General features: G+C 37.8%; 2 protein-coding genes across 7 annotated transcripts; both read left to right on the forward strand.

The window, feature by feature from the left end:
- Positions 1–47: 47 nt before the first annotated feature.
- On the forward strand, positions 48–9644 carry LOC111254759 (uncharacterized). Of its 4 annotated transcripts, XR_015317843.1 has the most exons (8): positions 48–623; positions 3057–3163; positions 3482–3670; positions 4782–4881; positions 5054–5199; positions 6818–6885; positions 7182–7274; positions 7828–7859. XR_015317843.1 is itself a non-coding variant. In XM_022815942.2 (7 exons), exons 2-7 carry the CDS (start codon positions 3069–3071, stop codon positions 7964–7966), a joined length of 759 nt encoding a protein of 252 aa, XP_022671677.1. In that variant the 5' UTR covers positions 49–623; positions 3057–3068; the 3' UTR covers positions 7967–9644. The 4 variants fall into 4 exon arrangements, 3 of the variants coding, with proteins under 3 accessions (XP_022671677.1, XP_022671675.1, XP_022671676.1); XM_022815942.2 differs by lacking the exon at positions 6818–6885 and having other exon boundaries at positions 49–623; positions 7831–9644; XM_022815940.2 differs by lacking the exon at positions 6818–6885 and having other exon boundaries at positions 54–623; positions 7828–9644.
- A 2781-nt stretch (positions 9645–12425) lies between these two features.
- LOC111254612 (nicotinate-nucleotide pyrophosphorylase [carboxylating]-like) lies at positions 12426–27222 on the forward strand. Of its 3 annotated transcripts, none has more exons than XM_022815630.2 (11): positions 12426–12819; positions 15366–15496; positions 17512–17650; positions 18444–18521; positions 19653–19801; positions 20153–20253; positions 20510–20576; positions 22015–22146; positions 22530–22622; positions 24664–24744; positions 26690–27222. In XM_022815630.2, the coding sequence occupies exons 3-11, from the start codon at positions 17521–17523 to the stop codon at positions 26720–26722; spliced, it is 864 nt and encodes a 287-aa protein (XP_022671365.1). In that variant the 5' UTR covers positions 12426–12819; positions 15366–15496; positions 17512–17520; the 3' UTR covers positions 26723–27222. The 3 variants fall into 3 exon arrangements, with proteins under 3 accessions (XP_022671365.1, XP_022671363.1, XP_022671364.1); XM_022815628.2 differs by having other exon boundaries at positions 12427–12819; positions 17512–17662; XM_022815629.2 differs by having other exon boundaries at positions 12427–12784; positions 17512–17662.
- The last annotated feature ends 699 nt before the right edge of the window (positions 27223–27921 follow it).

Here is a 27921-nt window from a genome sequence, read left to right on the forward strand (position 1 = left end):
TGGTCGCTCGCCTCGGCATCTGTAGCAGCCGCCCGGAGTTTCATCATAAGCACCTTGGAAACAGGGCGGTACGCTCGCAGAGAAGCCGCTTGTGGAGTTGCCTCATATCAGACGATTGTACCAATTGGTACCATACACTCTGTACAGCACTAGTACCACAGCTGTCGCTGCCTCTGCAGTGTCAGTGTTAATGCTGAAGCTACTGAGCGAAGGCACTGCCTCGTCTCAACGAGAAGACTGCAAGCACGGCCATAATAGTTGCACTGCATAGTCAATCACTTAGTTTGTGTCATACTAGGTGTGTGGACGTTGACTCTAAATCACTCTATTGTGGGCGACATTTATGTGCCATTTTATACGAGTGACCTTAAGAATAAGAACAAGATTAGCTATAAATAGTTAGCCACCTATTATCATTATATGTCAGTGGGTTGGTGACAATTTGAGCACTACGGCTATGTCAACCGTGAAAGCTCAAATGGCTTTCGATTCTCACAAGAAGACTCTGCACCACCATTATTGGTGGCTTCCTACTTGGACGTATATACATTCGACAAAGTGAAAACAAACCCAAGGATTCCTTAACTAAGGCGATTTATAAACGCCACTTCTATCTTATAAAAGTGAGTACGCTTGTCAACAGCGGTATGACAATGTGACGATTCGATTCAAACATAAACAGATGGAGATTGAACGTATAAAACAATCAGTGAGCTCCCTACATTGTATACGTTACTATGTATATATCATAGGGCGAACGCAATACGTAACATTATCTATAATGAAAACTTCACTCTTGTGTCCCTTCACCTGTACGACCCCCCATTCCAGGCGTCTAACGGCGACACGTACACCATTTTTAACAAGCAAGTGACGCTTGTATTATGCACCGATTTTTTGTACATACGATGGATTGGATTGGATTGGATTGGAGACTTTCCTCTGGCTTGACTCTGAGTCTTACTAATCCTTCAGCTCGAGTGCCTCTAATTTTTTCGTTCAGAAGTTGTTGCATATCCATTGAATACAATTGAGCAAGTTGAACTATCTCTTTTTCTGGAAAGCAACTTTTCCGAGTTAACTAGAAACTTAGATTTTTTAGTTGAGATATTATTTTGAAAAGTCGATTTCTTTTTTATCCGAAAGAAACTCTTCTGAGGTAGTGCAACACGTTATAGGTGTCGCTGTAGAACTCTATGGCTATAGTTAGTGCAAACAATGGACGTCAGATGCTAAGTAGACCCGATAAACACATCTACAGCTAACATGTGTAACGTTTAAATTCACTAGTTTATAATTAAATTATATTCACAAATATTATAATACAACGAACCAGCGATGCAGGCAATCGTTTAACTTACTTAAAATGTGAAATTTACATCGAATCAGCGGTGTAGTATTAGTATGATATATCAACAGAGAATATTTAAGCTTTATTACTTTTGTAAATGGTTTCAACTTTTATCATCTGAGAATGATGCACAAGAGAAACCCCCACAAGAGAAAAATATTGGAGCTCATGCGTGCTGGTTATGTTGAGTTCTGCTTAATGGTGCATTAAAAAATTAACATAGTATAAAGTAAGTCTATTGAAGGTTGTTTAGCACGAAAGATAATGCCTGTTAAGAATTTGCATCAATCTGCAAATTCTAATAATACTCATTTTACCTTATAATAATATAATAATTATAATAAATTATATAGTTACACTGATACAATTAGAAACTCAGTTTTATTTCAGTAGAGTAGAGTACATATAATTCGACTGATATCGTTCAGGATAGAAGCATCAATAAAACTGTACACAATGCATGACGCGGTCTCAGGACCATCAGGTGCCGCGGTATCAGAGTAGGAACATCAGCAGGTTGTCACACAACAACTTTATGTACCTTCAAACCGTTCCGTCTGCAGTAGCCTCATCAAGGCCTAAAGCAAGTAGATAGATAGATAGCTTACTCTCACTGAACTGCTCTTTACAAGATAATACTGCTGCCACAGACTTTTTTTTATTTATTCTTCTTTATTTAATATTAATTATATTCTTATTTAAAATAATAATGCTGACATATACCAGGACTCGTCAAGAAGACCGTTCGCGTCAAAAAACTTCCGTTCAAAGCAGTGAGCTATAATGGAGAGTGCGACTTGTTTGTATCAAACTGCGCTCACAGCCGGTGCGACACCAGAGCTTTTTTTTATTTCTCATTTTTCCTTTTTTTAGCTGGAGGTTCCTTATGTAGTTCCGTTTTTCAGCTGCCACTGTGTGGTATACACACATGTTCAACGTCATTTCCTTCCAGCGACGATTGATCCTTCATTTAAAAATTCTTTCAGTATGGAAGTAACTTAATTCTGTGCAGTTTTGCAACTTACAAACGCGTCACGCTCAAATCGCTGACGTGTAAATAATTCACAAATGTATAATTCGAATGTTCATTAATTTTTCATAGTTTTTTTCACGTCTAGTAGTAAAGCCATTAAGCATTACTTCACACGGGTTTCGCTGAATGGAGTTTTCAAGACCTATGAAGTGGCATGGTAAGACTATAATATAGCAATCATTTGTCATCACTGAATTTTGATTCGGCTATGATGAGATATTCGCGGTGGACGTTATGAAGGCGCACTTAAAAATAGGGGTGTAAGCACCAAGACCACGCCGTTTCCTTAATTAGCAAGAGCATACTTTATCACACAAATGCCACCACTTCGTAAAACTAAATAACCAAAAAAAAACAAGAGAACTTCTCTAGCATACGGCCTGTTTACGGTAAATGAACGTTTCTCTCTAACCGAATCGAAGATCTCTAACCTTCCCAGCTAGAGTGAACGCTTTATTACTGTCTATCTTATTGTGGCTATGTAAGTAATGAAACCACAAGTGATAAAGTACAAAAAACCTACTACTATTAAAAAAAAAAAATCTAATATTTATAATTAGGTGTCACAACCGGTGTGATGAATTTAAAACGAGTAATTAGGGATAAAAAATTGACCAAAGGACATTTTATTATTATTAGACTTCAATTTCTCTGTTTGCAATTCCTTTTTAGTAGATAGTTACAATGGCTACCTCATCGGGAGCAACGCGTACTCTCAGCTGCAGAAGCAGGACTTCACGAAGTACCTCTCCCGTGAAAGGTCTGCTTAGAAGGTCCAGGTAAGGCTTGATAGCGTTTAACCGTGCTTTTCTTTTATGGATAACGTAAAAAAAAATGTTTATTTTAGAGGTGATACGTGTAAAATAACTTTTATATCAATAAAAAGGTTGGAGCTAAAAATTTAAGCGTTGTATGCTCATCCTTTACGCAAGAACCAAACATATGTGCGGTCTTGCTACGCTGACGGCCACACGTTGCCCGTGACAAGGCGGGGAGTAATTTAAGTATTTCAAAGATAATTGGTACAACGATATTCACGCTAATTAAGCGTAACTATTACACCAGTTATGATTATAAATAAAAAACCTCTTTTTCAGGTCAATGCATCAGACAAGACGCGAACAGGGTGAAAATGATACCTGCTTGATTTCAGGTCGCAGATCTCTTTTTAGCGGAAGCCGTATCGGGAGTTCAGGGCATCTGACAATGCCCAGACTCCTAGAAACACCCGTGCGACTCATCACGCAGTCCTCTCTTAGCCTTTCCTTACCAAAGCTTTACAGCAGGTAGGAAGCAAACGACGCTATATTTCAAGCCTCAAAGACATGTACATGTACATGTACATGTACATTTATATATCAATTATAGATTTTCGTTATTCTAGGTAACGAGAAAAACGCTTCATGCAACACTAAGCTGTAGCTGATAAAGATGCCAAAATAAGTCAATAGGTCTGTAAAATTAAAGCCGCTTCATTTTTCGTTATGAGAAATTATTTAACGCGGATTTAAATTATGCTAAGTAGCTAAGTAGTCAAACTAAGCAAGCTTTGTTTAATGCTAACCTGTGTACTTTCATTACGTTCCAAGTATTTTCATATGGCCCTGATTTGCCCAAACCCTTGATCTGATAGGGAATTATTGAATCCTGTTAAACAAGATTTTCCCACTGCCTTTTCTTTTCGCGTAGCCGGATAGAACATCAAGAAATAGGGTTAATACTATTCAGTTGCTACCACAAGCCCCTTACGCGCTCGCTGCAGCCAACTAGTATAAACGAGTCAGGTTTATCGAAGGCTTCGTACAAACGAAAAGTAAAAAATGGACAGATTTCTTGAAGAGCTAAATAAAACTAGGATTTCTATTGAAATATCCTGATAGTGAACTAGAGTATGGCTAGGCTAACGAAGCAGTGTTGATTAAGGAATACGTTATCCTTACCGCACTTTGTATCAGAGTCCTTTCATCTAACGGACTCCTATACAGTGTGCTTCAAAACTTATAATAACTTTTTTAAGAAACCACAGCGCAAAGAACTTCTCCAACGGAGTACTCTTTATTGTAAATGGTCGACATCTTGTGCAATAGTGATATCTCTCTCTCCGACTTTACAAGTGATTTCAACTAGAAAATATTGTAAAGCCTACTGCTTCGACCGATGCGGCAAAAACAAAAACATATAACAGGTAATTGAGTCTTTCGTCAGGTTTCCATTTCAAACTAATTACTCCAAATTAAACCATGATGGTAACCAGATGTACGCAGATCGTTTAGACGCGGTCGCAACTCGCATAACTTTCCGGAAAAGTTCCAAAGACTGCATTATTCAGCCAGTCACATAGCCATCCAGGCTACAAAAATCCCAACAAAAACGGTATTCGCTCAATTGACTTTGCAGAATCTCATCAACAGCTTCAAATAACAATGAGATACCTCCAGTTCGCGAAAGAAGTATTTCGCCCCCTAGACCAGAGGCCCAACTATGGAGAAGCCGATCAGTAAGTTTAGCATTTGTAGTTAAATCGTCTGCAGATTACGTATATGAGTAGAAAGGATAGAGCGTTTAGAGTAAAAAGTTGATCAAATAAACTTAATGGCCACAGTTTAAAATGAATTGACAATGGTAGACATGTCTATGTTACGTAATTTATGACTGACGATTAATCTTAGGTTCGCCGCTCGATGATTCGTCCCGTCGTTTCTTCAGTGAGCCGAGTCCGCAATGTTCATTTTCATGTAACCTCCTGTACTCGTTGTTTGTCACGCGGTACTATTGAATGTTATTGTAACTATGTGCCTCGATCCGAATCACTCCGGTGAGCACCTAATCAAATTTAAAAGTTATTATTTATATATAAGTCTAAATAGCAAGGCTTTATATCCATATTAGTAACTTTTGTATGTGTTACTGCAGCGTAGTAGAAATGATTCACTCGAAATGTACCCTGTTTATAACAGTGTTTTTGATCCTACTGCTAGCCGTAGTTTTCAAAGTAATTTTCCTCATATAAACGTTTCACTACAAGTAGCCCTCTATTCAATGAATTCTGATACGCTTACTGGTATTATTTAAAAAGGATCAGCACTGGGACAGGAAACAAATACCTGTCAAGATACTTAGTAAAGTACTACACCAACTCAAAGCTCAATGCACTAACTGCCCTTTTAAAAGTAGTTGATGAAGCAAAACCAGAAGCACTTCATGCCAAGAGATCTGAATAAAGTTTTTTAATTAACTAACTTATTGCGACGAAGCCATCCGTCGTGCAATTTTTGTTTGGTAAACTATGGCGATGGCGCCCTTGGAACATCTTTGCAATAAAAGTAAACAGTCCACGGGTCCCAAGCAAGTGTGAGAATTACACGCATCGCTAAGATACCGCTATTGGACATTGAATATAGTTTTGAAGTATATAAAAATATAGCCATACAAGAATCCTTTGCTAATAGTATATATCGTAGATGTTCCTGAAATATCTTGGTACAACACATACATATTCAGCCCATGCATATTTTAACCATGCCTATTTATGTAGAGCAGCTTGTTTCTATTTAAGGACATAGCACCTGGACAATAATGAATTGTTCGAGCACTCGCTATTGAGTTTTTCGGATATCCATAAACCTATACATCTTATCAGCTAGACAGAATGATATATATAGCAGTGCTTGATCTCTTGAAAACAGGGACACCGGAATGCTCGTAGTAATGGCAATGGTTTCCACGTTGCATCCATCATATATCATTTTCCTTTAGGTAATCGTAGACTACTAGAGCACTGTGAATTATTTTACCTTGTGATCGAACCTCATGCCAGTGCACTTCATCTCCAGTTCACAACCGCTTGCAAGGTACAGGTATTATTAAAGAAACAGCCTAAATCCTGAAAAACGTAACACGTTCAACGCCGTCCTCTTAACAAAACGTTCCGCTAAGGACTTGAGCCTAACTCTCATAACGTCCCAAACTCTAAAGAACGTCAATGGTGACATAGGCACGTTGCAAAGAAAAAATATGATTTGATTAACACTAACTGCATTTAGGCACAGTTTCAGTTAATGAGCAGAGCGAAGTTACATTAATAGAGGTGTCATCCAGTGACTGATGATACATGTTTTAAAGGTTGCCATCTTTAACGAGTAAAAGCAGACCTAATATACAAAAGAGCTAAAATCGCATGTTAAGATTCAATCAAAAGGATCAACGCCCCAAATGCTACAGCATATATGTATTAGAATACCTTAGGAGGTATATCTAAATCTATAATAACGTCGTTTCGTTAGAATAAATCAGGTTTGTCTATATAACAGGCGAATTGTCTCCTTGCGGCTACACTATTTTTACTATACGTATTTTACTGGGTGTCGATATTTTACTTAATTAAAAATGATAGTTCAGGCCAACTATAATTTTTTTTGTTTGGATATGATTAGATTTTGCAGGCTCAGCTAAATCGAATTATGCGAGTTCATTTTCCGACTCAGGACGACGAACAGAAAAGGTGTTATAATAAGATTAATAAATAAGGCTTTCACATATTGCTGGAATACGTGGACTTCGGGATTAGAAAAATATTATATAATTGCTCACAGCGTTTCACAGAAGCATAAAAAGTTTGCTACAAAATGTCAATAATTTTCTACATATCATATTAACATCTGTGATTACTCTAAAAATGCTCATAAGGGGTGGTTATAAAACCATCTTTCTGTCTGCACTATCCGCCATGTATCTAATCAAACCGAAGGTTTACGTAAAAAAAATTAGTATTGATTTGGCAATGCTTTTTCTTGTTAGGCTTTCGACGGATTTTTTCACGTTTGCGTCATCGTACCCCCGACTTCCCGAGGCACACACTTCGTCCCGATATACTTCTGCCAGCCTCTCAGGGTGAGGTGTTGCTGAATAAATTGTGGTCTCTTTAAAAAGTGTATAATTTGATGATGAACTTCCTGTTATTGAGTAAAACCTAAGAACTAGCGCGCTTTATCGAATGCAAATGCCTTATACTTCATTCAAATTGCTATAATAACATTGCAACCACAATGCAGTTTCGTCCCTAAACAGCCAAAAGGCAAACGTATACGTCAATAAATAAGGCGCAGTGAACAGGATAGAAGAGAGGACGAAAATACAAGATTTCATATTAGCATATTTTTTGGCGCCACCGTCGCCTTGCATTTCTATTTAACAATTCAAAACAGGTAATTCTTTTAGTTATGTACAACCTAAAATTATTTAATTGTTTTACCTAAATTCTCATTCTTTTTCATAATGTGGAAAAATAGTTAAGGCCGACTCGCTAAACCAGCAGTCTTCAAAAAGTTGTACTCTATAGAGGTTCTGACTTTGTGCGACAGCTCAATGCATATTTACCCTATACGTGGACTTTTAAAGCAGCGGAATATGTATACAAGCAGCATGTTGATTTATTTAATTTCAGAAGAAGCCGACGTTCACCCTCAATGACTTCAATGTCATCACTGTCTCAGGCTTATGGAGGTTACTATAATCGCCCCTCGAGCAGTTTACCGCGGCCGAAAAGTACGAGCAGCGTAAACAGAGTGGGATTACTTTATTGAAAGACATTTGTTTGTATACATAATACGCAACCTACAGCGAGAAGTAATTTCTTGTCAAATTAAAGCCCGAAACTTAGTCGCAGAACGTTTCCTCAAAGGCCGAGATCGAATTGGAGCAAGCTAAATCAATATTGAAATGTCCATTCTATATGCAGGCATGAAGATCACTAATAGACCCGATGTCGGACAATCAAATTAATGTAGGATTGCCTTAGCCTCTTGTTATTTCTTTTCATCAAATTGTAATATTTCATGAGGTTTACTAGATGACTTTGCCCGTGTTGAAAAGAACTGCAGAGAACCTTACTTAGGACTGCAGCGAATATTTTCTTCATCTATTTCAGCAGGCGTGCCTATTGCTAGATAAATTCCAACACTAGCCTTCAGGATCATGTCTATCATAAGTCAGAAACTGCTGACAACTCTTCGATTTTACGCACGCTGGTAAAACTTTTCGTCACAAATACCCCGATGAAGACCGTGGCACGTTTAATCACTAATGATTTATATATAGTTGCTACGTAGTCTAAAGACTACTTGCATTGCTTAATCGGCAACCGCTTTTCCTCCTATCAATCTCTCTCATTCACATTTCATAGTAAAAATATCCAAGAACAAAAATATATATAGAATCCTGTCTAGGTTTCCACACTTAGCCGATTAAATAAAATCGCTGAAGAATAAAAAATAATATAACCTAATTGAAGACAACTAAAAAATATAGTATATATTATCCAAAAAACTGAATGATTTTTTAATCGCTTTGCTCTGTTTGATTATCCATTGCAATCTGTCGAGTGGAAGTAAGCAACCTAATTCCGACAAAGTAGGTCTCAGGCTGTTTAGGTCTTCGCAAAACAGTGTTGGCCATCTCTAAGCTTTTTTCTTACAGGACTATTATTATCCTATCAACACGCTCTCGTACCCTGCTTTTTAACACGGTCGTATGACCGTGCTCAATGAAGATGAAGAACCGTATAGTTTATTATTATGGATGGTTCCAAGCAAACGTAGTCGAAAATTAAGGGCGGTTTAACGCTAGCAGACTATGGCCAATATAATGAAATATACAAGGTCATCTTATTATCAAGGTATTAATATTATTATCTAACTATTTAAAGGAAGCTTCGGGAAGCTCTCGAGCATCGAAACTCGCCAGTGTTACCCGAAACATAGATCCATATGACTATTAACATGAAGTTTACATATGTATCAGCTGTCTTTATATCATTTACAATGCATAATTATAATTATCTCTCAGTGATAGTTATATCTGAGAGCCATGTCTAATGTAGGGAGACGTAGCGGTCGGCGCTCGAAGACGTGGAAGTTTTTGAGAACCAGCCTTTAAGTAACGCTTAAAACTCGAGGTATCTACTGATTATTGACATGACTATTATATGATTCATTTGCAAATTCTATATTTGTAGACACCGCGTTGATTTAAAAGGAATTATAACATCATTAACTATACACATTACAATTAATTGTTCAAGATTCCCGTCATTTGTTACCGATGCTCGTATCAAGTTATCATACCAATGTACTTCTGATTGGAATAAAACTGACCATTACACTTGATAACCTATATGTAAGCGTTTCAACCTGAAGAAGGAATAGCTGAATACTAAGAGACCAGTGGCCTAAATAAACATAAAAATGTTTTCACTAAAACTTATATTTTACCTGTATTTGATTAGCATTTAAGTTAGAAGGATGGATCACCTTTTCCATATTTAGTAACTAAAACAAATGCAGGGGCCTTCCGCCGATTGCTGCTTACCGCATTTGATTGAAGAGTATATAATGCAGCTCAACGGAATCCACCAAGCCAACGAAAAAGCGATGAGTCCTTAGCAGGGTTGCTGACGCTGATACGCTTTATCTCTATCAAAAAAATGGCTTCTTAAGATCTTTCACCTGCGAGATGCTGGTACGAAGCCTGGATTTGGGTAAAATTCTAAGGCAACGATTTATTCGAAGTTTAAAGTGATAGCTTGTAACCTAAAAGTAGATCGTCAAAACTTGTCCGTCTACTAACTCGAATACCCAATAATAATTACACAGCGGAAGTACTAGGTGTACACAAAGTCTGAGCTGCTGATAAAAACAGTTTAAAAAAAAGTGATATAATTTTGCTGAAATAGAATATAATGTGTATATATGGATTTTTGTGACATATGAATGAACAAAATCATTTTAGGGGATAAGATTATCTGCATAGATTTATTTCCTTTCCTAATCAGTTAACGACTGTGACACAAATGTCTTATTGTTAATGCAATGAAACTTTTTCTTTGTAAGAGGAAAGCGCAGATTTCCAAATGTTTACTGTTGAGCCACTGGCTACCTTGTCTGCTTTAAATTATTTCAAATCCGTAAAGGTTGCCTGTTGCTTTCATAATGTTCTTTGTGATTTGGCTGTCGCATTACTCCCTGTGTAACGTCGAACGTATGTGTCTATTGACATATATGCAATGTATTTAAAATTTGTTTGAGTGATGAAGTTAGACAAAAAATTTTTTACCACGCAACGCTAAGGCCCTATTCTCCAACAAATGTTTATATTTGTGTAAAGGTAATATGATGGACATAATTAAAGTAAACATGTCAATATATGGAAAACTACTGCTTCGATGAAAAAGAGTAAATGCATGTAATAGAAAGCGCATTTTTTTCGTAAAATACCCATATCTCGAACTTTTAGTTTTTAAGCTACTTAAAAGTTTTAAGCTACTTAAAAGATTTTCATTACGAAAGAAAACCCACTCGTTTATACACCCACTCGTTACTTCAGTTAGCGTCACCCAAAGGGCAAAAAAATAAGATACCGAAATAAAACAGGGTTTCATGATAGAAAATTGTAACGCACTTTGTTTTACCATTAAAGTAGATAATCAATAAAAGAGCAGATTATCTTTAGAGGAACACGTTTCCGTTCTCTAAGTCGGAGCGATGTTTTCACACAGTTCCTTATCTCCCTAAATCACGTCTACCAGCTCAATTTAACACGAATCTTTGAGGCAGTAAATGATAAAAAACTAAAAAGATGTTTCGTTCATCGAGCTCTATCACCGCCTAAAATATTCAACGCAGATTTAGGAGTACATACGAGCTATGGATCGTTTTTGAAACTTATAGAACTATTAACTCGATAATATTCAAATTTACTTTTTTAATGCGAACGTGTATTAGGATACTTCGTTTGTAAGAAAACATATTTTGCTTGGCTAATCTCAGAAGGGAGATAAAAGCAATGGAGCGTAAAATTAAAATCTTGTTTTTTTTTTTTTAGAGCGAAAACTAACACCATTACCTCTGCAATGCCAATTATACTTGTGTTATGGCAGGGGCTAAGTTCAAATGTTATGTATGAATACAGACGAAATACCACGTTCAGATAATTAAAAATTTTTTTTTCGAAATTCAATTACTCTTAGTTCTTAGAATAGTTCTTGTGAGTCAAAATTCCTTCCCACCTTTACGCATACTTCCGCAAACTTCTCAAGCTTGATAAGTTAAACCTTAGCAAATATGAATATTATAGACAATATTATTCGCTTAATATATCAAACTTAATTTTACGTACGGCTAAACAGTAAAAGGCAGCTGATAATTTTTTTCGATTATAAGATGTTAACAACACAAAGGATCAATCTTATTTGCCTACCACAACCTTAGCTCTCAATGTACCTTTGCATAGTATGTGGAACTTGTTTGTTATACGAATTCGTTAGTACATCCATTGAATATATTCTCAGACAAACTCTACTGCCTCTCACGTCCTTGGCCTAAAATAGTACACATTGAACACAGAAACTGATGCCTCTGTTCTCGCTAGCATGGCTCATGATGCTTTCAACGCGGTATCTGTTCGCGATCTGACGCTCCACTAAGCCGGCCATTCGATGCGCGTACGTCGCCCATGCTCTTTTGAGATTGACGGGTGATAAAGTCTGGCTCAGCTTTGCTACGCTGCATTTCGCTGGGCTCCCATATTGAGGCCAAGAGCCAATAAGATCAATCACTACATTAACTGATCGCGGATTAGTCGATTGATTGGTCCAATTGAGTATAACTGAAGGCACCGTTCACTAGTTTTTAGTACGCGAAGCTGCTTATCTATCTTATTAAATAGATATAATAGCATTTTGGATCGACAGCTGTCAGACCTATCTGTACATGACTAAACTGATGGAAAGATACCAATAGTAGCACTAAACACCCTTCCGGCAAGCTCAGAAAAGGATGCTTCTGTTTACTTCATTAACAAGTCCAACGATCCAAGAATAAAGTGTATATACAACTTGTATGAGAATTATCTCAATTTAGCCAATACGAACTGGGGATTTTGGAGGCGTAAACGGCGAGCCCTTTATGGAGATAGTGTTCTGGGGTAGATGTGCGGAAGGCGTCACCCTCTCCCAGCTGCTGAGCGCTCGCGTGAACAAGCATCATTTAGGTCTGATTATTAACCACTGCTAGAAGCAGCGTATGTCGAACATACTCGCTCAAACAGTAGAACTAACACGCGACAACATAACTGACTGGCTAAGTTACGCTCATCATTTTAAGGGATTGCCTTTTACGTAGGGTAGCATAGTTGCAAATGAATTGATCATATACCAACAATGGCGCATCCGATTGATTGAGGCTTGCTAAACGATTGGTGTATCAAGGTGCCCCCTGTCACTAGTGTTTACGATCTGAACAACTAGCAAGGAAGTGATCTTCTGTAAACTACTTTCCAATGGATTCCGCTTACGTGGAGAAAATCGAACTGACGGACTAACGAGCATTACGAAACGGAACTGAACAGTAAAATCGTCACAAACCACTTGTACTTGTTAGTGGTAGGTAATTAATTGAAAATAAAAAATCTTATCGGTTATACACAGATGGCGATCGTTTACCAGAGCTTAACATCCGGAATAATGCATTCCGAGCATGTACCTCTCGGAAGTATGTACCGCATAAACATGCAAGCGTGATTACCTAAATCGCTAATAATAATTACATTTATGCTTGTCTAAGCGACAACTTGGCTTATATAGGCCGATCTATTACGGGTTTTAGATATGTTGAATGGCATTCACTACTCGACTTGTGTGTTATGCAGTAGCAATTTTCTTCGGTGTCCTATTGCTATGGCCTTACCGTCGTGTTTCAGTAATCCCTATCTGTCAGTTCATGGCGTTTCTCGAATTTGTCACCATGTAACCCTGTTCAATTTCAGCAACTCAAGCCTGATTCGGTTACTATCATTTTCTAGTCTTGTAGCACCTGTCCCATCCGTTCGTGTCCTTTATTCAGTGCCTCCATGAGCTACACTTGTGTAACCCTAAACTCGCCACCTTCTTGCGGTTATCTCAAAGTAATACTGGCCTTAACTATACGATTCCGTGTAGACACTCGAAGCCCGCAAAAATGGAACGACACTGATATTTTAAGGAATTTCTATGAATCCGTTGAACTAAGTTAACCGAATTTTCCTTTAAAATCCACTCTCGCGACTACAGCGTAGAACTCGAAAAACGAAACAACATATAATACACATCAATCGATGTTCAAAGCGGCGTCTGAAAATCCCGTTTTTCCCCTTATTTACGTTGGGGGTTAACCGTTTCTTAGCGTTTCTCCCAGGGATGTCTTCTACTTCATTTTGTTTTTACTTCATATCAAGCCTACACAAACTAAGTCGCGAGAACCACTTTCGAGACGGTTCACATACATATATATATATATATATATATATTGTCAGGGTTTGAGGGCGTACATTTTATCTCATACAAATTAAAAACATGCATTAAGCCAGCTGCGCATCGGATGTAGAAACAAATTCGGTGAGCTATTGGAATATTTCTAATATTGGTGAAAGTTTTTTTAGCACTTGAAATAGTACATGAAATCAATCCAGAATCAATTTTAATAATAAAATAACTATTGACTAAATCCATACAGGACTATGCCTCTGCAGTGTGTGCATTAGCAATAGCCTTTTTAGTCGAAAATAACAAAATGAGAGCCGTAATTGATTTAAATAGTAATAACATTCTATATGAGTGATAGTATCACTCGTTTGGGGCCTCATATTAACAATGCTTCACCGCGCCGTGTTCAAAAAACAATGCGGCGTGATATATAATGGATAATTTTTCAAGTGGTACAGTGTAGATACATTTGACCGTCCCTGGAACAGCTAGAAAAACATAGGAGGAACTCGAAATTCTACTACAAATGATTGAATCAAAGTACCTGAATACTTGATCTTTCTGTCTCGTCACAAACAATTTTTAGCTTAAACGTAAATTATATGTAAAACATAACTGTATACATGCGCTTTTAATTGAAAAGGCATACTGTACTGAATGGTAAATGATATAGTTACCATACTTAAGCTCCACAGAAACCACTATTACAACTTTTTTTTTATATACACAAAAAATTACGAACGCAGTAATCTCATTTAAATCTGCCATGAAATTGCATACATTTGACAAAAAGTTCGAAAAACACCGTCGGTGTCTTCATATATATATATATATATATATATATATATATATATATATATGCGTGTTCTAATTACCGAAACGACTCGATTCGAAATTTCTCACACCATAAAAACTCTCTAATGGTTATTTAGCCGTTTCATAATAGTCTAAAACTGCAGATAACATGCAACTCCTGAATGTCAACCGAAAAATCGAGAGTACATTTTACAATAAGACGGCGGCCACTGGTGCCTATCTCGTTGAAAAATACAGCCTTTTCAGTAAATACAAGTTTCGGGGGTAAATAATACTAATAAAGTCCCAAAGATAACCAAAGAGAAATGAGTTTGACACAGTCCCTAACAATTCCTTATGTATAGATACTTAATTCTCAGAGATTTTTTGGGGCGATCTGAGCTTCCAAATTAAAAATATGGCTTTCTTTGGAGTTAAAACTCGGCAACGTCTAAGCTTTCGGTTCCACATCTTTCGTAACTTACACGAAACACGAGACCAATTAGATGGGTGATTCAGTTTTTCAAATAGCTTTGAAAATGGCCACACGTTGTTCTTGTAGTTAGCGCATCTACTCAACCATTATCCTAGCACTTATATTGAGAAGCGAAGTGAACCATGCAAAACGCTAGCGTCTATGAAATGCAAGAAGTACCACTTGCAACAGGTAGAACAATAGGGAAACCCAGTAAAAGCGTCAATAGGTCAATGTCGTTCTGCTTTTACAGGTTTCACTCGGACTGTTTAGGGAATTTTTCCAAAGTATCGAAAAAGAAAAAACGTTAAGAAGCATTGTTTTTTTCGTAGAATGAGTGTTCGTAGTGCATAATTCACCGTTATGTCTTTATAAATTTAAATTGAACTCCTTATCGGTCCTCACTTGTTGGTTACAGTTACCGATTAGCGTGGCATCACCCCCCTGTGCCTCTATCTCTGAGCGGCTGGTTAAGCGCTGAGAGACCGAGGACCAGCGGACCGCGCACCGTTAATAGCCGTCAAAATTGTACGCATCACCCACGAAGAGGTTCGTAACAGCAGTTTGCTTTATAGCGTGCTTTTCCTTTTGAATAGCTATTACTACGTATATACGGTAAACCTAAGCGTTCAGAAAAATAAATTTTCGGATTTGGTTTTCGATGTTTTTGTTGGTTGGCAACAAGATGCTACCAAATACCATATATGTTATAGTGTTCACTGTAAGGTACAAAACTGGCGAAGACGCGATATGCCATCAGTATAAGCTCCGCGTTAGATAGACGTTATTTAAAAGGACTTCATCGCAGACTTCGTGTCCTAGTTAGGAATTGTAATCCGTGGATGCAAGACTATAATTTGAAATATTACATAGTATTCGGGCTGCATTTACTGAAAAAAAGATTGGGCCCAGAAACGTATTTATCAACATAACGGGCAATTTGTTTTCACTGTTTCTCTATCTCCGTTATTAATAAATGTAAATGAATTAGGTAATTCGTCTTAAGTTGTTGGCAGAACTAAGCAATTTAACATAACGCTATAACTAGCAAACTTGTGAGAACGGCAGGAATACAACTTCAGTAATGGAAATATAGCTTTAAGGTGATTGCTGCAAGTAATTAATTAGCAACTTGTTTGATTCGTGATTATAAGTTTTCTTTTACATGTGTAAGCTCGATGAAGCGTACCAGCTGCGCGCCTCTTAAGCGCCTGAAATACACTTTCCTTCCTTTTGACAATTTAATAAGACTATTCTATTAAGTTATGAAGAGAGCAAAACAAGCTATTGCTGAAGATTTTTGTTGATAAAGCTTAGTATGCTTTTACTAGCAACCTGGGGTAATTACCAACGTACGTGGCAGATAATTCCTAGAGCATTACCTACTTCGCGGCCAGAGTCAGCGTGAAGTAACGCGTTTGCCTGGTAGCAGTTTACGAACTGTGTATCATCTTTGGAGGTGCCAACCATTCAACCTGCCTTAAGTGCGATATCTCTAGTTATAGATGCCTCCATTGATAGATGTTCTTCTAGACACCACACTATTAGCGGACGATACTGTGTAAAATCAGGTATTTAAAAACTTGTACGTTTTGTAAAAGGACAATTTCTTTTATTTAGCGTACGTTCATCCTTACTTCCAGGTTAGCTCCATTCCAGGTAAAGCAGATTAGTCACGACATCGCAATGCTAGCTCGAGACACTAATTCTGTGTTTGAACCGATTCGATTGCTAGTGCAGCAAACGTTAAAAAAGCACGCAACCTGGTTGTCAGGGTAGACAAGTCTGTCATACCGCATCTGTTTTCTTACCGTTAACTGGAGCTCACTCGAATAATGTCTCAATTAGCTGCATCCTATGGGCTTAGTTCTTTTGTTTATAAGGTCTTTGCTCTTCTATACCTGACACGTTTGTCGTCTCCTTGAGCATTTTGTTTCCCTCTAAAGGCTTTCCTCTCTCCGCACTAGGGTGACTTACTACGCTGTCAGTAACAACCTTCTCAAGGTTGAGGGATTTCGGACGGCTGAAGAGTGATCTAGTCTAACGCATCACGCTAGCTATGTGCGGAAAAGTGAGGGAAAGATTAGCCATTTAATTCTAGAAGAGCATTGCCACCTGAAAGAAAAGCTAGTTTCACGTCCCGCCAATACTTCTTTTCCTATTGATTTTTTATTCTCTTTAAAACTGTCTGCAGCTGTATCAGCCTAAGTTTTCAGATCAGTTTTACGAACTTTCCTATCGGATGCCTACAGCGCAAAGGTAGAGATTTGTTTTCTTAACATAAATAGTTACTCGTGATGTCCTTTGCTTGTATGTTAAATAAAATACTGAGTGCCAAACCTTGTTTTTCTTTTCTATGCCTATTTTATTTTGAGTCTGTAATACTGCAAAGTGAAGAGAGCGCAGCGAAACATATTTCAATTATTGTATACTTTGATGGCCTTCAGATCCGAAGCCTCTTACATGGACTTTTAAATAACATTAGTCTTTCGAAATAACTTAACCTGTAGGACAATTGGAGCATATCAACTTGATATTTTAGCATATTTCATCAACTGTTACAGATTTGCAGAATGGCGGAGTTTCTGCTCAACGTGATCCAGTTAGAGATAATGGCCCGCTCATGGATCTCTGAGGATCACCTTGGCTTGGACGCTTCAGCAGCCGTCGTGGGCGACGCTGCTATTACCGCACATCTCTGGGGTAATTCCGAGGGTGAGCAATAACGATAAGCTGTACCATCAAAAAATCTTCACTTACGTCCTCAAACAAGCTGGAGTTTGAACTCTGTGGCTAGATGTTTTGTGTATCTCTTTATAAAATCCAATAGTGACATCTCACCTGCACCTGGTAGTACAGTACCGTAGCCTAGCAAAAATGCGCCAATATTTTCCAGTTATCTATTATAATGAGCTTATTATAACTGCTATTATCCTAACACTGCACAAGAATACTGTCTATTAATTTATTATATTCCCCTTAGTTATGTTAAAAATAGATTTTTATGTAATTTAAGCTACTTTGAGTACTACTAGAGTTAGCTAGAGTTAGTTAAAGCTACTAATTAGTAATTCTCTATTGAATCCGAGTGCGTTCGCTCCGCTATTGCAGCAAGAAAGAAGCGCTTCATGAAGGGTCCTGCCTTCAGTCTCGATGAACAACTATTGTAGAAATGGTTAATTAACCATTACTTTAATTAAGCAGAATCTGTGCGGACATATGTTATACAAACATATGATTGACTCTAATTATATAGCTTTGGGATGCGGCAGATCTTGTCCCTAAACTGAACGAATCACCCTCTCACTAAGACGAAATAGAATGAATCACTTGATTGTTATTTATTTCTGAAAATACGAAAGCTTTCCGTGTTAATAATAGAAGCTACGACCGACATGCATAAACTAAGACAGACGTCGTTTAACAAGGGGACTTTAAATCCAGAATAGGCTATTTTCAAGTTTAAACACTATTGGTACCCTTATTTTATTTTCAGGCGTTTTGGCAGGTGTTCCATTCGCAAATGCAATTGTCCACGAACTAAACCTCAATATCACATGGCACCGTAATGAAGGTATTTTAGATCTATATTTTATAGGTCCAACCTTATTTTCTTGTTCTCTTTACAGTTAGTTCAAGACCTGTGTACTAATGGGGCTGAAATAAGTTCTATTGTTCACCATTAAGCACGAGCAGATTAGAAGCAAGCACTTGCTATCAGAATATAGTCCTCTTGGCCATAGCATTTTTTTTGTATATGTCGCGTATAGCCCCGGTTATTAAATTACCTGAGGCAAATTTTAAGGGATCCCTCCGGGAAGCCATGAAAAAGAGTATACAAACTACGCAGGATAATCAAAGGGCATTCGAAGTCTGAGGTAGCCGATTGTCAATGCTAGCTAGCATCTTTACTGGCTTCATAATACTTCATGCACCTTTCAAACTAAAACAAATATGTTATTAGTCGGATGGAGCGCTTTTCTGATCCTATGAGATCTTGTTCGAATCAAAATACGTTGCGGAACGGTATTTTAGGATAAATCTCTATTCTACGTATTAGAAGAAAAAGCATAAATTGTGAGTAGAATACACACAGTATGAATAATACAGGCACGTAATACTGCTTTTTATCGGCTATTTTGACGTTGCCAATTACCTGTCGTGTTAGTATGTCGGGGATGCAGGATGCATGCGCAATAACACCTGCTGACCCAGTATGATTCCTCATCATTGAGTATATAGCCATCATCATGAAGTGTCATCGCCTAGGCTCCAGGTGTTTCACCCTTAGAGCTTCTTTGTCTAACAAACGCCCATAGATTTTTACGGCGCTCATTTGTAAAATTGTCCAAATCGTTTTAGCAAAATGTATGTAATTTTATTTTGGAAGTTTCTTATCTTATTCGAAAAGTATTCATTTTTATTTTGCTGATAGCACGCTTAAAAAGAAACGCCAACATATATATATATATATATATTTGGATTTAAAGTAGAAACTCAGTGGTCCAGTTTAATGGCGCAATAGAATCACCCATAGCCAATGGTTAGCATTTCCCTATTTGATATTAAATCAGCTGTCCAAGCTTTCTGGATGAACAGGGTCAGCTTTATCAAATTTGGTTTCTTATTTTCGCACAACACTTTAAATATATAGAGCATGTTAAGCAAACAATTGTTTCAATTTATTTACTTGGTACAATTGCAGGCGAGTGGCTGCATCCAACAGTAAAAGTGGCGGAGATTTGTGGACCTGCACGAAGAGTTCTTTTAGCGGAGCGGGCAGTTCTCAACACTCTAGCTCGAGCTAGTGGGGTGGCAACGAAAACTCGTGGTTTACGAGAACAGCTTAATCTCGTATGTTAGCTAGGCTTGATAACATATCAATGCATCTAACGATCACGCGCTTTATATTCCTACATTAGAGCCAGGCCTTTCTTCAACAAGAAGCGAAAGAGTCTAGGTTATGCAGGATCTAAGCTTTGTAAACCCGATGACAGTGCCAACCTTAAACATGTTTATAACGTGTATATGGTACGACTTATCTCTACTTCTAGAACAACGAACTAAGCAACGATCTACTTTATCAATGTGGAAAATCATAAATAAATCAGTGTGACTAGATTTATTTATTGTTTTTGCATTTAAAATAATTTCAGAATTCGTGTCAAACTTACATTGGGTACACGTTTTTTTGTTCACTTAAAGTTAAATTGGCAAGGAATATTAGCCGGAACCCGAAGAACCACCCCGGGTTTTCGATTGATTGAAAAATACTCGCTTGTTATTGGAGGAGCAGACACGCACAGGTAGTAACCTTAATGATACTAATAATAATAATGATGATCGCCATGAGAAGAATGCCTAAAATTAAACAGAGGTATGTTTATTTGAATTGTTTCACATCTTCGTTTGATTCTTTGTTCCCTTATGTTTGACTATGTTGCTCCTTTGTGTAATGTGTATGACCCGTATGTTTTGCTCTCCTCATATTTATTGCTTAACTATAATGACTCTGGTTTCTCTAACAAAATACCTAATTGTATTTTTCCTTTGCATTGCTAGGAATGATCTCGCATCGATGGTAATGCTCAACGCGAATCACATTCGAACAGCTGGAAACGTAGAAAAAGTTCGTCTATTTTTTTATTATGCACTCGTTCGGTATTAAAACTGGACCTGTCTAATATATGTAAATTAAAAATAGTGAAAAATGCATGTCGCGTTTCACTTTTATCTATCCATAATCACTAGAATTAGGCGAACATGATTTTAATTTTTCTTATACCACTTCGTACACCCACTTGAGTGAACCGATAGTGGATTCAACTGTTTTGTGCTTCGAAAATTTATAAATTAGTCCACGTACGAAGTATGGGAAAAGGTTTAGCGTTTTCCTTATAAATGATGGAAAATCTTCAATAATTTAGATAGGGAAAATTTGTATTTTTAGCATTACGTAGCTTTCGAAGCGATACGTTACGTGAGAGGCAAATGCTAAGTGCCTAGTGGTAAGTGGAAATAGTGCCAAAGTGTCTATGCACTGATCCCATACCCTTTTTGTGTGAGCTACCTCGTTTATCCTCACGCTTAAAGTATCATCTGCATATACGTCACAGTCAAATCGTTTTTACTATTGAGTTTCATAAATCGTTAGATCACTCTAGTTATATTAATGAGTTTTCCTACAGCACGCCACATAGCTTATTTTTACTTCAAACGGTAATTTTCGTCATAGTAACAAATCATTTCCAATGTGCACCAATAAGAGCAGAGATGTCGTTCAAGGATCCCCTTGAATTATTTAATATTTTCTGTGTTCATTTTATCTTTCATCTTTGGTCACACCTAAAGCCTATGGCCACTCTCAAAGGAACACGCATTCCTTCTAACGCATCAGAATGTTTTCCCTCACCGTGTTCCAAATCACTGGGGCGTATATCGGCAACGATACTGACCACACGTTCCTTATATGGTTTTATATAGACAAAGGGCGACCTTAGATTAGAAGTTCATAGGATCCAACAGCGGAATAGAAAACTTTGTGTGTTTGCTAATTGTTGATTACCCTGAGAGCCTTACAAAAGGTTCTTTCGCTACGTCAGTTTCGGTAAGCAATTTCTATATTTTTTCAATGTATAGTTCTGCTCTCCCTTCGTAGATTTTATGAACCGCAGCGCAAAGTTGTAAGTTAATGGTCGCAGTTCTATTTTCTTTTAATCGCTTTATTAATCTTCTTTTCATTAGCTTTACATTATCTGCCTAAACAAAATGCTGAACTATCAACTTCGGCACACCTTTGTTTGATCGATAAAGAGTATGAATAACACAACAATCGTTATCTAGGGATGTCGTGTAGTAGTTTACTGTACAAGTTGCTACCTTTAGATGAACCCAAAGAAGAAGAGGCAGGAGCACCTTGTAGCCTTGAAGCACCCTTCAAGTTGGTGTAGACGACCTCAAGAAGCTGATCCTTATTTCCAGTTAGAAATGTGGTCGTACACATATGGCGTTTAATTGTTTATTAGGTTCTATTTGCCTAATTGTTTGCGCATGTTAATCTGACTCAGGCAGTCACGATCGCTCGTCGTGTGGGAGGTTTTACGAAAAAAGTTGAAGTAGAATGCCTTAGTCTCGAAGATGCAATTAATGCGGCCAATGCTGGAGCAGACATTGTAATGCTACAGGATTTCAAATCTAAGGTTAGTAAGCTACCGTGCCTCAAAGTTTAGCCGACTGATATTAATTTGAAGTCAGTGAATATGTGTAGGCTTTCTTTACATCCAGCAATGATGGTCTGGGTGGACTCCAGAATGGCACACCACCGATATGTTTGAAAAATATAAAGGCTTTGTTGATATATTTATTTTAAGAGTTCGGACGAACCCGTTCATTCTTCTGACGCCGTCGTTACATGAGTTCAATAAAGAATAACCAGCTGCATGAATCTCATAGGGAAATCGGGAAGAGGATATAAAAAATCCGCAAAGGGACCTTCTAACTCGTAGAAGTCTTTCTAAAAATACACAACAAGCACACGCTATTTGAAAAATTACAGTCTTCAACAAACCTCATTGCTCTTCAGGAATTAAACGAAACGACCACTTACTTGAAGAAAGAGTTCCCCCGCCTCATCATTGAAGCATCTGGTTACAATATCACTGCCGATAACATTGAGGTTGGTATTATATATCAATATTATTATGTCGTTCAATATGAATCATGACAAAATGAACTCAAATTGTTAAATACAGGCTGTCTTTCTATTTTCAAAGTATACGCCATTATTATTATTAAGGACCCTTTGCCATTTGGCGGGTAACTTAGTTATTGCTGGCGTACGAGACAGGCAATTTCAATATCCTGTTGAAATTCGATGCTAATTTTTCTTTCAAGAATCCATTTGTAACATTTTTGTATTTTTTCATCATGGTATTTGCACTGTAAAGTGAAGCGTTGTCGTGAACTAGGAGTTCTTTAGCTTTGTTCGCTGATCTTGGTTGCTTAACGCAACTCCTTCAAGTGCTAGCAGGACACTTCAGCCAGGATTCACGAAGTGGTTGATGAAACCTACATTAGGCTACCAAATAAACACAATAAGCTTTTACAGCTGTACATTTACTTTAGACTGATGTGCCTCCGGTTCAGTTACACTCACCCCTCAATGCAACCGTCTGCGCTTATCGTCTCTACAATATTCTCTAATCAGGTCTTCATCACAAGGCACGAAATGACACAAGAATGGATCACTGTTGTAGTGTGATGATAAATGTCTTGATATCTTCGCTTATGATCTCTACCAAATCACTCGTGTGACACTTGTCTGCCCAAATATTTGACCTCATTAGTCGAGTCAAAGCGCTAATACCTTCACGCTCAGAGATAGCTGGCTTCCAACACAGCTTTCAATACTACTCTCTTCTACAAGACCCATTTTTTTTCAAAACTGTCCTCCTTAAATTTTTCAACCAACGATTTAACGTGCTCCTAATCAACGAACCCGTGATCGAAAACATGGTCTACACGGCGAGTTGCTTTCAGCGCTGCGGTTCCAGGATAGAATTCACGTTCTGATGTTCTGATTTTACATGACCTCATTACGGCTAGCGTACTGCAGGTCCAAGTGGCAGTGCCCAAGGGGACGGTATCAGGCTCCGAATAACACAAGGGCATTCCTACTACACCAGAAAAGCACCGTTATAAAGGCGTCATCTCAAAAAAAATGATATTAATCTTTGTCATGTTTCAGATAGGACGACTTAATAATAGCAAATTATAATGACGTTACAGACAAGAATTAGAACTTTTTCTTTCAGTTTGAATGGGCTGCTGTTACCCTTTGTAAGAAGCTTTCCAAAACGCTTGCTTTACTCCATATGCTTTTTGCCATTGAGATATGAATACCAATATTTTTTCAAAAATGTCAATATTGATATTGTATAAAATATTTGAGATTAAAGAATTGTATTGAAACAATTGTATGAAAATGGTATTGAAAGAAATCTGTATTAAAATGATTGAGTAAGGTTTATTTGAGGGTAAGAGATACGGTTTTTAGGTTCCGCATATTTTATCTTCCATTTGTTGCCTTAAAATAGCAATATCTATAAGTCACAACAAGATATGTTCACAACCTAATATGACTAAACACGAAACCTCTAATAACCATGGACGCCGTACGCTACGCAAGTAAGAACGCCACTGATATATTTCTACCGCAACGACCAGGCATCGCCTACTGGAGAAAAGTGGCCATTTAAGCTATTGGATTTACGAGCAAAGTATACGTAAAATAATTTTCAATACATCTAAAGTACAACATGTTACCATTTAAAACAATTTACGCTTATCTATAGAGATAATATTAGCTTTTTAGTTCATCGTAAATGTTTCAACCAAGTTAGATCTGCAACTGTCACCATTTAGGAGGCATGTGGGGGAGGTCGGCATGAGAATCTAGTGATTCTACAGTAATCAAAGCTCAGCCTTCCTTTAATATTTACATTTTTGCGTGGAAAAAATGTATGATACCCTCCATGTCATCATACAGAGAATATCTGATATCTGTCATACCAAAACACGTTGTCCAGCATATGCAACGCCTATACTGAATGAAAATCTAATTTATCTAATTATTTTCAAAAAAGTGCTTGATGAGGCGTTTCGTTTCAATGTTGAGGTAAAATTTTGATCTAAGAACTGCTTTTTGCGCTTCAAAGGACTTCGCTTTGCCGGCTGTGGACATCGTTTCAACCGCACAGCTTACTCAAGGGTATTCCTCGTTGGAATTTAATCTCAAGGTAAATTTCAATGGCTTCTGATTTACTACTGGACTACGAAAGTAGTCCCTAGAATTCCAGCTTGTTGCAAGCTATGTTATTATAACACGGCAAGGCCAAAGTACGAACTCATTAGGGAAAAAGGTAGAAAAAAAGAAAATATCTACATTTTAGATGTATAATTTTATAGAATAGAATTGGTTGCAAACCAAAAAAAATATTGTTGATGCTCTAGGTATAAAATTACGTGTCTTATTTAGCATTAATATCAGCTGAAACGACGCATGCATGATATTATCGAATTATCGACTCTCAGTGCTTTATTTTCAAGCAATACACTGACGCAGATCGGATACGGATCACAAAATCAATCTCATCATGAAGTTCGAAGTTTGAGTTCATCGACTTTTTTTGTGCAAAAACGCTTGTTTCAAAGCCCAGTATTTATAGCAATATTCTGCACTAGTAGGCATGTTGCATCTTTTAGGACTATTTTGCTAAATCCTGCGCAAGCGCACTCAAACGTCGTACCTCCTTAGGACCAGTTCGTTCGGAAGGAATCATCAATAAAGTACTTAAAGACATTTTAGAGGATCTGAACACCTTCATTTCTTGCCAATCGCAACAACTAAACCTCTTGCGCAGTACTGACCGGCGTATGACGTTGAGACTTCAAATACTCAGCCTTAGTTGATTCAGGAGATCGTACGTGAGTAACCTACAGATCATGCAAAGCATCGACTGTTTGCTTCATCAGCCGAAAGACGCTTGCAACGCTCCTCAGTCTTGAAAAAGTAATCTCTGTGGATTCGCGTGGCTAAAGAGGGAACACACAAAAGCTGTAACACATGGGCATAGAAGAATCCCAATGCCATTTATGGGAAAGTACTTCGTGAAGCTAAGGTAACTGCCGTATGGTGCGGACAGACAACGTCATCGGCCCATCTATTTTACTTAAGAGATATGTTGCAAGATATTCTGTTGCTAACACTGAATTTATTTGACTTGACGACTGAGACGTAACCACCTGTTGAAGTGCATTCGAAACGCGGAAATTACTGACCAAAAAATTTGGTTAACGCACATTTTTTTTTAGGTCATGTTATTCATTTAACGCAGTTTGACCGTTTCTTTTTTTTTAACGTACATCGGGCTCTGTGATTGGATAGCTAAAAAATATTTTACGTGCACTTTTAGTAATTACGTCCAATTAACATAAAAAAGTTATTGAAAATTATTTCGTTCTGAGCTTGTAAATTTTGTAGTAGTATTGAAATAGCAAGCATTGCCGATTATAATATGATTTTGATATTGGTCATATTCGGTGCACGTGTGTTATTTGTTATTACAGTGCAGAACTGGTACGCGGGAAATGGATGAACGCTTAGTAAATAGACTCAGACGGTACACACATAGAGTATAGCGAGGTCCTTAATGAGTTGCTTTAAAATGCAAATTTTAATAAAAGGCGGAGTGAGCCGCCATCTTGGCAGCAATCGTCCATTCCAAAGCTCTGGTCGATCTTCACAATAAAATGGTTTACGATGAGAGGGAACACTGAATTTGTAGAAGCATTCTACGACAACTGGTCATATCTCCGTTAAGCGTTACCTTCGTTAATCTACCAACAGTTGCTGATACCGGAGTATATTTTTGAATAGTCTTGTGTAGTTCACACTGGATGCGACATGGCTCTTTCGTACAATAAGCTTACAACCGTTACACAACCGTTGATAGCACCTTCCAGCTCAGGACCCGCTTTGCTCGTCGGCTTATTCTAAAGGTCTATATACCAGGCTCTTCTTAGGTCAGCGAAGTTTGAAAGTCATTGAGACTGCGTCTCACGTTGAAACTAGAAGTGCTTAGAATAAAAATTAGCTCAAACAAATCCAATTCGGTCGATTCATTATTTTAATCAAAGTCACTGAGGAAATTCTACAGTCTAAAAGACTAAATTGTGTTTTAGGTGGACGAGCCACACGCAGATTGCAATGAGTGAGCACGAATGGACCATCCGTATTAAAGTTCGTCTACCGTCCCGACGATTAATCAGTAATATATGGTCGATTCCTAAGCGTTTTAGCCGAAAATAGTCCACGGCCATGACAATGCCCGAGAAGTAGCAAAAGTAACGAAGCGAAGCGATATCTAATTATGACAAGGTAGCCACACCTCTTTGGTCGCCTTTTGTTTACCAGCAGTGTGATGCGTTACGGAGACGTAGATGTGCCAGTTACTATAAACAATTATACGCTTTCATATTGGGTATGCATTTGATCTGGAGAGGGAAATGCAATAAGTGTACAATGAGAAAACTCCTTCATTTTAAGCTTGGCAGGCAGTAGCTATTAAATGGCACTTAAATTTGTCATTCGTTGAAGACGACAATAATGCAAAATATGTTAATGAGTAATGACCCGTTCATCCCTCAAGTTCAGTGTGCAATGGTGCAAAAAGAATAAAACAGTTTGCCTATGGTGTTTGAAATAGTATGCATTAGTAATCGTGTCTTCTTAGAAGAGTAATATAAAAACAGCATGTACTGATTACGAAAAGAACTGTACACCAGTGTCACATAGCTCTATGAAAATTATCGCAGTAGATTCATATAACGATGCGGTTGCAGTTTGAAATATCTATCAATTACAGCCATCGTTAAATCTTCAACTCTCTTCCTAACCGGAAAACGGTTTAGAATGATTAATGATGTACACCTATCACATTGTTTTATATAATTATAATTGAGCCCAATTTAGGCATGTAGATATCCAAAGGACTCTACCGTCTGATAATAGGTAGTAGACGTGGGTAAATTCAAGTAAAATCAACTTGTCTGTGTTCCAAAAAAAAACACAGATCACCGTAGCCCCACAAAAGGGCTATTCGCTCCCAGTTTCAGCCAAGCTCACTCAACTACGGCGGGCCGGGACTATAGCCCCGTGTGTAGGAAAAGAGCCTATCCTAATGAGCCAGCTTGAAAGCGCTAAAAAGAGCTTGCCGTTGCCACTACTACCACAACCGCCGTGACCACTAGGAGGCTCTGATGAGCTGAAAAGCTCACGTACGTAGTGAGCATCGACGATAATAGACGAGCATGCGAGGTCGAATTTGTCGCCGCCATCTGTGCCAGTCTACGAGTATTGCTTTCCTCATTCTGTACTGAATAGGTCGACAGACGCCATTTTTTATAAGGAGGAC

This window comes from Varroa destructor, unplaced genomic scaffold (genome assembly GCF_002443255.2).
Source record: "Varroa destructor unplaced genomic scaffold, Vdes_3.0 BEIS01000007.1, whole genome shotgun sequence".
Taxonomy (NCBI): Eukaryota; Metazoa; Arthropoda; class Arachnida; order Mesostigmata; family Varroidae; genus Varroa; species Varroa destructor.

Bases quoted from the DNA above. Each gene is read 5' to 3' on its own strand.
- LOC111254759 (XM_022815940.2), top strand. From the start codon at position 3,069: ATGGCTACCTCATCGGGAGCAACGCGTACTCTCAGCTGCAGAAGCAGG. The intron at 3,671-4,781 runs GTAGGAAGCAAA...TTGACTTTGCAG, and splicing joins TTACCAAAGCTTTACAGCAG to AATCTCATCAACAGCTTCAA. The intron at 5,200-7,181 runs GTGAGCACCTAA...TTTTCTTGTTAG, and splicing joins CCTCGATCCGAATCACTCCG to GCTTTCGACGGATTTTTTCA.
- LOC111254612 (XM_022815628.2), top strand. From the start codon at position 17,521: ATGGCGGAGTTTCTGCTCAACGTGATCCAGTTAGAGATAATGGCCCGC. The intron at 17,663-18,443 runs GTGAGCAATAAC...TTTTATTTTCAG, and splicing joins TCTCTGGGGTAATTCCGAGG to GCGTTTTGGCAGGTGTTCCA. The intron at 22,147-22,529 runs GTTAGTAAGCTA...ATTGCTCTTCAG, and splicing joins TACAGGATTTCAAATCTAAG to GAATTAAACGAAACGACCAC.